At 42.2% G+C, this 12,315-nt stretch overlaps 1 protein-coding gene across 1 annotated transcript in view; it reads right to left on the reverse strand.

Moving 5' to 3' along the window:
* Positions 1 to 405: 405 nt before the first annotated feature.
* LOC109484485 overlaps positions 406 to 12,315 on the reverse strand; it is an 80,041-nt gene continuing 68,131 nt past the window's right edge. The window contains exons 10-15 of the mRNA XM_019787754.1: positions 11,169 to 11,277; positions 3,920 to 4,055; positions 3,390 to 3,553; positions 2,647 to 2,871; positions 1,883 to 2,201; positions 406 to 1,253 (exon numbers count right to left, since the gene is read on the reverse strand). Of these exons, the coding sequence (XP_019643313.1) occupies positions 541 to 1,253; positions 1,883 to 2,201; positions 2,647 to 2,871; positions 3,390 to 3,553; positions 3,920 to 4,055; positions 11,169 to 11,277 (1,666 nt within the window). The 3' untranslated portion in view covers positions 406 to 540. The remainder of the gene's footprint in view (positions 1,254 to 1,882; positions 2,202 to 2,646; positions 2,872 to 3,389; positions 3,554 to 3,919; positions 4,056 to 11,168; positions 11,278 to 12,315) is intronic.

A 12,315-nucleotide genomic window follows, 5' to 3' on the forward strand; every position in this document is an offset into this window, starting at 1 on the left:
GTGCCATGATTAAAAAACTATATGTACTTGCAGTGTGAACTTCACTATTGTGTTGATGTTAAGTACTGTGATTGAAAAGTCATGTTTTACCAGTCTACCCAAAGTTATCCCACAGAAAATCAAATCAAAGATTTCAGTGACATGATTCACTCTATTACGTGTAGAAAACACCTCACAAACCAAGTCACCAAAACAGCAGGTACTGACAGCATACATGGGGGTCCTGATTGGTCAGAAACTGGCCAATAACATGGCACAGTATTTCCTAATTACCATAAATATTATCTACACTGCAAGAAGTGCACCAAATCTGTGTAGAAATCCCCTTGATGTCTTGTCTTGTTGAACAACATTAGGTTGTCACAATATTGGAAAATTTGTTTTTACCAACAACAGGCTTTAAAGATTACCCCCGGTAAGTACTTAAAATTGCTGTCTACCTGATGTATTGGTGACTTTTTTTTAATGTTTCAATAGTCTTAACATTAAAAACCTTTAAAAAAGCTAAAATGACATTGGATAGTAATCTTTCTACAATCATCAGTTAAATGGATCAAAGTCTTCAAAACCCAAAGACTCCATGGTCTGGGTTTGTCTGAATCCTCCTGAATCTCTGTCCCTTGGAACTCCAGAATCCTCCGACAGTTCTGTGTTCTCGTCGTCTGAAAAGCTGATGTGAAGCTTCATCTCGTTCAGACCCAACTTCTGACCCTTTCTCGGGCTCGAATTCAAATCGTTCAAGTTTCCGTCATTCTCGAAGCTTGGCGACTTGCTCTGGCTGCTGCCGAACCCGCTCGACTCGCTCGGCGAAATGGCCGACTCCGACTCGGATCCGTTCGCCTCGGCGCTCTCCGCACCCTGCTGCTCCGCCGCAAGCTCACCCTCCGGTACCATCAGATCCTGCGTGGTTTTTAAAGAATTCCTGCTGCGTTTGGACTTGGGAGGGGGGTCTATTTTGGGCGTGATATTGAACTCTTGACTGCCGTCTATCGACCCTTCTTGTGGAAGGGGTACGAGGACTTTTACCTTCCCATCAGGCCCTGCTGAGGTGTGCAACACGGTTTTCTTTGGCTCCGGTCTCGGCTTGGAGATGGACTCATTAGACAGCTCTTTCCTGTCACTCTCGACCTCCGACGTGTTTCCGTTGATCCCAGAATCACTGTCCAAGTCCAGGAGGAAGGAAGACTCGTCTTTCGCACCACCCTTGACAGGACTGGAGGGTACGTGGCTGGAGTCACCATCACAAAGGAGTTCTGTGGGCACAGGGAGAGAGAACAGTCAGTACTAGCCACATGAGACATCTATTCAGTACCCACTCATGTATAAACTCTCAAGCCAATAAAAAGAAAAATACAAGCGACATACTAAAGTGCAGTTTGTGTTGGGTTGAAAGTTTAATCAAACACAAACAAACATTCAAATGGTTTCAAAACTGTTATTGAAATGTAGTGATCTAGTGATCATTCAAACAGCACTCTGTAAGATGATGAAATTAAAAGTTGAGTAACATACATGTAGTTACAAGCATGATGCATTACATGTAATTCTTACAGATAACTTGCCTAATAGACTATATATATATATATATATATTGCATGGTTATCTACAGCACAAGCATGCAGCTTTTAAGTATTTAGCAAAAAAAGGCAGCGGGTTAAAATGATCAGAATAAACATCAAGGCTATTCCAGTCAAAAGGCTTGCACACTAACACTATCTTCAGATTGATATTCATACGCAAAAGTTGTTTTTTTCCAGTCCTTTGCCCACTGTTTGAATGGAACAGCCTTCACGTAACAGCTAGAGGAGAAACACCACAAACACAAACCAGAAGAGAGACACAGCAGAGGGGCCAAACAAAAGACAACTTGCGCATGCTGTACCTTTACTAGCGTGCTCTTTTACAAGAGGTTGAATACCTAAGCTGGTGTTTTCGAACATCCCGGGTACGTGGGACGAGATTCCGCCCTGCTGAGCATCCTCAACATCCTGGAACTCTGGGAGGATGACGACCCCCGGGGCGGGGGTGTTTGTGTCTGGGAGGGGCGGGATGTTGGAGGGGTGGGGGTTGGAGAGGGGCGGGATGGTCTCGCTGTAGCTCTGTCCCGTGAGCTGCGTCTCCAGCTCTTGTACGTTGGCGACCAGCGTGCCGACGTGCTGCAGCAGGTCCCGGTTCTGCAGGAGGAGCTGGTGGGTACGTGCCTGTAGGACAATAGGATTACGATAAATAGATGTATTAGCATCCTATGCAACTTTGTATCTTCAACTTAAAATGAATAAATAAATCAACTAGGAAAGCAAATGCATCATCATGTTTACCTTCACATGGCCTAGCCTAACAAAGTACTACTCAGTTTCTTCTTATTCAAACATTTGTTGTATATATTGATCATCCCTCCAGATCTGTACTGCTACATAATGAAGCCTAACACCACAGTGTGTCCATGGTGACAGATGTCTTGTCTAGGTTGTTGACTCCATTTGTTTGGAGAATAAGAAACAGAATAAAAAGAACATTTTTTTCCTTCTGCAAAGGTAAACATCATAAGTTCAGTTTTAATAGATTTATTCCAGACAGACATAGCCAGCAACATCCAACATCATCCAGCCTGCCTGCACTACCACAGATAGTTGTTAGGGGGCACACCTGAGCCTCTATCCTGGCTGCTGTCTCGGCTGCCAGCTGGTCCTTCAGCAGGTGCACCTGCGCGATGGCCACCTGCGTCTGTTGCTGCTGCTGCTGCAGCTGCTGCTGGAGAAGCTGCACCTGGTGGTGCATGCTGAGGGGGGTGGATGACGCCTGGCTGTCCCCTGCCCCCTGGGGCAGCGTCATGTAGGGGGTATGGAGAGGAGAGGACAAGGTGGCACCCTCCTGTAGGGACAGGCATTGGGGTGTGTCAATTTCAAGTTATTGTAGCATCGGCCTGGCAGAAGTACGTCTGAGTTTAGAAGCATACTGTGCTGGAAATTATAGAAAAATATTACAGAGACAAGACAAATGACAGTGAAAAGATGCAGGAAAGTAAGGTTGGCTGGAAGCTAATCTCACCTCTGGTAAGAAGAACTCATATATCTGAGGAGTTGGGAAAACACACAGAGAAGAGAAAATAGAAGAAAAGAAAGTAAAGACAGAAGCACGAGAAGAAAAAGAAGAAGAGCAAAAAAAGAGGAGTGACAGACCGCTTAGCAGTAATATGTTTATTTTGACAAAACTGCAGTGATACTCTTGTCAACCCTCAAAAAAGTCATCAGTGACCTAGTGACTGTTGATGGTTCATCAAGATAAAAATACTAATTCAATTTATCATAAATGCATATTCCTATAAATATATATATGGTTAGTGAAGAAGTTGATGCTAATACTAGTAGATTAAAGCGTTGAAGACTGACCTCTCCGCAGACTTTCCTGGCCTCGAAGTGCTTGTCCAGGTCGGTGACCCCCCGCGAGGCTGGCGTGGCGTAATCTGTGGTTGGTATCTCCTCAGCATCGATGTCCGTCTCTCCGACATGCTCATCTTCGTCTACTGCGTTGCTCCCGTCAACCGTTCGGTGACCTAGAGATGCAAAAGAAGGTCATGTTCCATTATAACAATCTACAACACACTGTATATAGACATGATAGTGCACTCTTTTGTTCATAGCCTGGGTGCTATCTCTTTTGTCACAGGACTCCTTTGCACTTGGTATCCTTTGTATTCTTTTTCAAGTCCCTGATGTGCTAGCTTATGAGAAGTTTCACATTTGTAACACAAGAGAAAGAGGGAAAGACACAAGGGCTGTGTCAGTCCACAACCGAGCACACAACCACTAGATCAAAAGGTCTAGGACCCATTGGGCTGGGCAGCTAGTGACACTTATATACTCGCTGTTACACGTCTTTCAATAGATAACAACAGGTAGAGCGTTCTTGCCCTGCGTACCTGGACTGTGTTCCTCTGCCTTGTCACTCTCCCCGTCCGCCTGTCCGTCGCCCTGTGCCGCGGCGTGCAGCAGACTCAGCTTGTGGCACACCTCAAACGCCTGCCCGATGGTCCGCACTATACGCATGGCCTGGCTCTGTGGAAACACAAAGTAGTGTGATTTACTGTGACATGACGTATGTGTACCAGATAGGATTGGCAGAAATTTTGATTCTCTGTTGGATATGGGATTAGGCGGTAACCCAGCAGCAAGGAAAAGGTTAGAGATGTCAGTGCACATCAAAGATTAACTGAGATGCTCACTGACTTGTTCTTGTTGTTGTACGTCTAGTTATAGACTTATCAAACAATTGCAAAAAAACCCCCACTGAACTTGTGACATTTTGCCAATGCTTAAACAGATGGACCACACAAGTGTGTAAGTAGTATTTCAGGAAGGAAAAATCCAGAGATCACCTACTGCCTAAAATTCCTGTTTTGCAGATGTGTCATCAAAGTTAAATAAATACCAGCAAAAAAGGAAGGAGGCATTTTTTACGACACTGTCTGGCCCTGTGTGGCAAATGTGCAAACATGTGCAGTGTTGTGCACCAATGTCTGAATCATACGGATCAACATTACAGGGGCACAATACACTAACCTCTGCCTAACTCAGTACGTTTGTGACCATCTTGCTCTTAGTGTGACATATTGCCTAACTTTCAACACACACTGACAAAGTTAGGCATCTGTGACACATAGGGTACTGATCAAAGGAATGATTTGGAAGGTGTCAGTCAGAATGTGGTACAGGTACTTTGAAGTTTGTGACTGACATGTTTCAAATATACTGTATACATTTGAGCTCATTACAGCTTAGCATTTTCAGGGAAGATATTTACAACATTTTAAGATATCTATTGCCAAAAAAATAAATATATGGTGTGTCCATAGTGGTCACATTTGAGCGACCACTATAGACAGGTTTGACTGTACAATGTACCTGGTAGTTTTAAAAAGTCCACCAGAAAATTTGGTTGACAAACAGACTGAGAGATTGAGTCTCAAGGGAGAAGTTAAGAAAAGAGGAACCTTGTCTGGCCAAATGGCAGATTTATCTTTTTGGAGATAACCTGACACATGGTAGTCAGCAGATACCACAAATGGAGGCATGATGTGATTAGCTGAGCAGCCAATCATATGGTTCCATTTGTCACTTCATCAGTAGGGGTCAAACACTTTCTCTCCTGTCAATTCCCATCTTTTATCTTTTCTTCTGACTAATGATCTAGATACTGAGAATATTCTATACTGAAAATTCCAATATGTATGTAAGTTGGCAAAATTTTGGTACAGATAAAATTCTGTTATAACATGTGCTTACACTTATCCAAAACGAAAATTGTAGTGGTTTACATCAGTAGAAGATTTGTATCGACCGCTTCAACCTTTCTTTCCAAGATGCTAACCTTTACATGTAATTTCAACTCAAGCATATCGACTTCTTAATAAGAGAGAAATACTGAGAAGATGAAAAAGCGATCCTTCACAGTCAGTTGAACAGGCAGAACACAATCAATGAAGATGGAACATCTACAAGGTGTCTGGAGCCTAAGTGGCTGCCAGATGGAACAAATAAAGTACATGTTTCATCACAAGCCGTTATCCATCATAAAGGCAGGGACTGGTGCTGACACTGCATGAAATATGAGTTCCTCAAGACTAGAGTAAGGCTATTGGTGAGTGTTAGTTACCTTTCAAATCATGAATTTGGACTAAATGTACAGGGGTATGAGTTCACGCTAGATAGATTAATTTTGCTAGCATTCAAGAACTCACAGAATCTAAAGAAATCTTTCTATTTCTTGCATAAACTATAATAAATACAGAGCCAAAAGATGCCTTTATGAAAGTTTATCACAAAATTGTGCAGTGTGTTTGGATTCTTTTTATTCCATCACATCTGTAGCTCTCTGTCCAAAGAAATTCTTTTACCCCCCCTCCCCTCCATCCCTCATGCCCCTAGATGACACAGTAGCCCAGTTGTGACCCCAGTTGTGCTTTATGTTCCCCTGTAGCACAGCTGGTCATCACCACTGGCTGTGTCAGGACAGAAGGCAGAGAATCAGGGGGAAAGCTGATGACAGATAGAGTGACACTTCATTCTGATAAACTAGACACATATACGCTCGTCAATATCACCTTATAATCTGCAGCACATGTATTAGACAACAACAACTTCCCTGAATTTTATTGAAAAGTAGTTTTTGTACTGCACTTCTTTGAACAGTAGTAGTATTACAGTATAATACATGAACAAGTGAATTTTTGGACACATTTTCGATATTACCCAATGAGTGAAACTTAAAGAATAGTTTAACCGTTACCAGTATGTTTCCAAAATATTCCAATCATCATTCAATTACCAGCATATGATAGCAACTTGGAATAAATTCAAGAAAACAATATGGATGTTTCTGCCATCCTCTAGTGAAATATACATGTAGCTCCGATAGTGAGCAAACCAAAGTTCAATACACGAATGGACCTATCCATACTGTAACACATATGCTGCAGCTGCCAGGGATCGGAAAAAGTCAATCCTGCAAAGCTCAACAATACAAATGTATTTCAGGCTGGAAACGTCAATATTTTAAAGCAGAGTGGCTTTTGCAGTTTCAACAGTAATCACTGTAGGGCAATTCATCACCCAACTATATACACATCTCCCAATAGCACTTCCAGCATGTTGAATTGTGCAGCCTGGCCAATCACTAATACTGTTTAAATGTAAGATGAATGATCTGAATCAGTGAAAATTCGGCACCTGTTTATAGCCATGATCTACCTTAGGGCATAGGAATTCTATTCTTACCAAAAGGAATTGTATAGCTATTGATATAGTTTGCTGGCAAATACACTAAAATTACTGTAATATCAACATTTTCAAGAGCTTTTCATTGGGAAGACTGTACCACTCATGGAATATGATAACACATCAATGTCCAAAAATATGATACAAAAATTTTGTGCCAATACATTGGTTCAATCTTACGATGTATAGTAAATACTAGTAATTAAAAAAATGGTGCGGATTTTTTTTACATTTCCAAGGTCTCGGATCCTAATTCCTTTTCGAGTTGACCCTCATTCCTTTTCGAGTCTTTAACCCAATCTCCAATCTATACATATCCCTGACCTAATTTTCAGCAGGTACTGATGCTGTACTGTACAAGATATGCTCAGGCTAATGGCAAAATCCATACAGTACAAGAGGTTCCTATTGCTAAAATTTGGCCACGCTTGATTCATGGCACTAAACTGCCATTTGGCCGCTATTTTCCCGAAGCCACAATCCTACGACCCCATGCAACAATCTCTTAAAGTGACAACGAATCAAATCAATCCAGGGCACTAATTGGCCCTTTCTTGCCGCAATATGTTTCCCCCATTATGGCTCCTACGAGATTTATGAACCAAGTATTTTAAAACTCTGTTATTTTTCTCCATTATCCATCATCTTCGACAAGGCAGAGTCCGTTAAGCCAGATATATTGTCGTTGCTATCGATTTTATTTGACAAAATAGACCAGCTTAGGTCCCATCTGTACTTTACTGTTAATTCTTTATGTAAAGCTCTCCAATAAAGGCCTCTTGTATGATATTCTCCTGGCTTTGGAGTAACAATATATTTCAGGTATTGGAGTGGAGTGTGTACCAAATTTCGATAATTTTGAACAAATTGCAAAATATGCTGAGCAGACCAGATTTGTACATTTTGGGTACGCAGCTATTCCGGCACTTGTTCTGTATTGGACTCAGTCGTGCGTCAAAATTTAATGAAACACATGGGAAATACTCACACCTATAGGATCTATGCACGCATATCCTATATATGCCTGTCGTTTATTGAGAATACATGTACACCACATGGCCATTCTGGTTATAATGCCTGCAAATTACAGGCAGACAAATTTTGCCATAATGGTAAAGCCTGCCAGTTTACCAAATTTAAACTACCCCATCCTTAATGGCACGGTGATCATTTGTGCGTCAGCTTTCCAGTTGGCTAGTTATCTCTGTTGGAAGTCCGTTTAAGCCCCCCCCCCCAAGCATCGAGCGGCCTGAGGGTCCAATTTTGTAAAGATTTTACATTGACCTCTTCCATCTCTCTTCAGGTCATCTCAAGACTGGAGAGGAATACTGTAATTCACTCCATGTTCGCTGTTAGTGGTAGCAAAAGTTTGTGGCCATTAGTAAAATGGAGGTCGCCAAATTATTTGTTAACATAAGTTCGTGGTACACAGAAGTGACCGCAAAACATTAATGTGCTGTGAAAAAATCAGGAATTACAGTGCCAATAAGACTTGAGTGTTGACGTACTATGTTCTTTATTTTGCTTGTTCCACGGCGTGCCAAAACACGGCTCCATTTTTGGCAGTGTGGAGCCCTCTGCCTTTCTAGTGCTTTCTCACCAAACTGAGTCTAACCAGGGTGTTGACTCTGACCACAAGGTCTCGACCTGCCAGAGTTCAGGTCTGGTAAATACACCTTCTCAAATGTCCTGACAGAGGTCCTTAATTTCCCCTCCATACTCCTTAGCCCTCCCCGGGGCACCTTTAGAAGTCTCTGGAAGGCTCCTGGCTATTTACAGAGCAATCTGTCTTGGGAAATGTAAGACCAAGGGAGAGGATGGAGTCTCTCATCAACTGGGAGAATGTCTCCATTATGTATGACTAGACCGTCTGTCTGGCCATTCCATAACTTCAAGGCCACATGTACAGTCATGTGCATTGTAGTTATGCTTAAACCAAATCCAGATGATTCCCAGTTCCCCAGAGCAAAATCAAGGCCTCAACCTCAATTATGATGTAACTACATATTTGTTGTCTGATACACAATAAAAGCTCATCATAAATACCCAAAAGTGAAAATTACCAAAACTTTATTTAATAAACTGAATCCTCTCAAAAACATCCAGAGCTTAACTAACTTTTTTTCCATTACCTGACTTGAAATATCCCTCATTCCTCCTGGAATCTAGTGCGTCAATACTTCCTAATTGAACAAGAACCCTCTCTTCCAGGGGCTCCTCACCCTGACCTGCAAGTCTGACCTTTGCTGTGACCTCGCGACCTCTAATAGCAATCCCCCCTCCCCGGCAGGTACAATACCTGTAACAGACTCAATGTTGATTACAGCGATCTGCCCAAGACTGATATTCTGCCTTCTAGCTTATCTGATAATGGGCAGGAAGAACATGGAACCTTTAGAAGGGCCTACAGCAAATTGACTTAATGTCCGCCCTCCCCTCCCAACCAGAGACGATTTGTGGCAGCAGATTTTGGCAGTTTCATTCATCTTATTAGGCTACACCGACTTAATTTTATGGATGACATCCGCGCGCGCATTAATTTTCGCCTGTTCTCAAAAAAAAAAAAGATCACGTCCACCGAAGCTCTGGCCTAGCTCTAGGCCTGGGTAGCCCATGGTAGTTAGCGACAATTCGGAGCCGGGCACATAGGCTACCGAAGCTCCACAACTCAACAACGCAGTGCATACGTACAGTGCCGATTCATTAACTCCGCAAAAAGCCAGCATGTACCGGCTTGTCGTATACGTCGCTATGTACTGCCGCAAATTCACAATACCAGCTGTGTATTCCTGTGGTTTTGAAGCATTTTTATTTTTGGCCGGAATTTTATTTTATTCGTCCGCGCGCACTAGTTTGGGGGTCTTCAGAGGATGTCATCCATAAAATTAAGTCGGTGTGGCCTTACAAGAAAACTCTCAAGGTTGGTAGTTTGAAAAATGGGCTTTTGAAAGGATGGATCTCGCATCAGCATTCATGAAAAAGGTTAGAAGCCGACGTGAGAAAAATGGACACAATTACGTTGGCTGGCCGGCAAAGATTAGAACATGTGAGGTTCATTTTCATCAGACAGGGAATACATGCCCTGCCCTTCCTGAAGAGAACACGGAAATAGACCATATTAAGCCTGTGCCAATTCAATATGATGGTTCTTTCATTTGAGACTAAAAACTGCAATATGGCTGAACTCAAACATCAACAAGAAAAAGAGTCTAAAGGGAAGGCCTTGACCCTTGGAAAAGAAGAGAGTCTCAGAGTAGAAGTCAGTAATGTAACGGTAATGCTAATTTGTCATCGAGATCTCTAGATGCAAGCTTTTCTCCTATTGTGACTTGATTTTGAAGTCCGAAAATCAAGGAATAAATTGGCTGTCCTAATGGGTTGTAGGTGGAAAGGGGAGGGCCTGCATGTGACAAAAAAGTTGCAGCAATGCCCAAAGAAACATCAGTACGTCAGTAAAACTTTTATCACACTTTTGTCCTATATTTTTGATGAAATCATATTTACTAGCCAGCAATATGAACAATATCATCCTATTGGTTAAAAGTCTAGCTTCCTTACCTTGACTTTCTTTCCCATTCAAAAAAGTCAAGGTTATCGATGTAACCAAACTTTTAATGTATGATGCAACCTGACACCATAAAATTAGGTCATGCATGACCAACTGCCTCACTTGCTGTACCAGTCATGTCCTGACACGCTCCAATATAATGGCTGCCTTCATGCCATTATGATTGGCCCGAGCCTATAGATAAGTATTCCCAATCCCACAATGTTTCATGCAAGAGACACTGCTGACTGGGGGTTCAGGCACGATCGATAGGCTTTTACTCCATCCCCAAACGGTGTCCTTTAAGGGTCATTTCATCTCAATATCCCGATTCCTCATGCACAACCTTTTTGGCACTCAGGAGAAATGGCACAAGACAGCTGGCTGGGAGGATGGGTATTGCTGATGGAGAAAGGATGGGCATGTCCCCCTAGCATGCATTATCAGAACTGCAGAGGTTCTTTCACTTAGTCTAGAACTAAACTTTTAGAGCCTCTGTACTGTCATTTTCCAAGGTTAAACGTAGTGATCATTCAGTGTCACTCTGTACCCGAATCTGGACATGTGAACAGATTTATCCAGGAAGTCCTTAATCAATTCATTTCCTGAGATCTAAAAGCTTCCTAGCTCCCAGCAATTGTGTGCCTAAAAATACTTACAGTCTAAAAATTGAGTTACCTAAACATTTCCGCTGGTGCTTCCGTTGGTTTCAACTGTTATGAGAAGAGTCTAAAAGCCTAAAACAATCAGTTGAGCTTTTCTCAACTCAAGGGAAATGTAATTTGTCATTTTCTCTTACAATTTCAGTTGTTGCAGGAAGAGCCTTAGTGTGACCATCGATCACTCACCTTCTTGTTAGCCTTGAAGACGTTACACTTGAAGACATTGTTGGGGCCGTCTCGACAGATGTAGCTGAAAATCTTCAAGTCTTGGGAGTCATGCGACACGTAGAATATTCTGGAAAACATAACAAAAGAACATTTGGTGATTACAAATGATTCCTTGGGAAATTCCGGTCAATATAACAAAAAACAAAGTATGGTCATATGTACATGTATATAGAAAGCGAAATGCTGGTAGCAACAATTAAGGCTAAGACTTGATTTTTGTGAATTTTGTTAACAAAATCTTTAATGTAACTGTACCTAGGCTATAGAGAGAGTATGTGCACACCATTTTTTCAATGGAGTTTGATTGGGATTAAGTTGTAGTGCTGTGACACTGTTTCCATGGTTTGAAGACCAACCATTACTTGACAAATTGTCTCTTTTCCCTTTTCCATCGCTAAATGTCATCAGAGTCGACAAACTTGTCACTTTGTAACAAGCGGTAAACTTATCACTGTCACTGCCTAAAGCATCACTATTTGTATCAATGTCACTGCCAGTGTTTACGGCAGAGTTACCATTATCAGTATTGAACTTCTTTCTGTTACCATCATCGGGGTAATTTTTATGATGGTTAAGTACTTTGTGCAAGGTAAAAGGCATACCACACTACAAAAATGCAGCAAGGAGGTTATAGGGGGAGATATAACCCCCTTGGATGCAGCATACTGGCAAGACTACTGGTACTGATAATGACAGTGCCAGTGACGGATGCCTCACATTCTGCCGTCGTAATACCATCCATAGACAATAAGACCTCCCTGCAGGTAATAAGCCCGGGCATTGGTTCTCACACATTGGACAAGGTCACCTTGAAGCAGCTGACCCAAAATAGAACTCATACTTCTGTGTAGGACCTGTCAGCCGGGATGCGGCGTGATGGGGATCATTTGTCCACCCTTAATGTGAGATTGGGCCGTAAATCCACCAGGCTAGAAAGGACCTCCATTCACAGTGGATTCGTTTTTGATGTGTCCATCGCGGATGGAGCAGTTTGGCTCAACATGAATCCTACACGCGTCTATAAAACAGCAAATTGCACGGCAAATTTATGTTCCAGTGTCCCTTCCCCGTGCGTAAGTACAGTTTGTCACCAGAGAGACCATCT

Source organism: Branchiostoma belcheri, unplaced genomic scaffold, assembly GCF_001625305.1.
Source record: "Branchiostoma belcheri isolate BF01 breed outbred unplaced genomic scaffold, Haploidv18h27 scaffold7, whole genome shotgun sequence".
In the NCBI taxonomy this organism is placed as follows: Eukaryota; Metazoa; Chordata; class Leptocardii; order Amphioxiformes; family Branchiostomatidae; genus Branchiostoma; species Branchiostoma belcheri.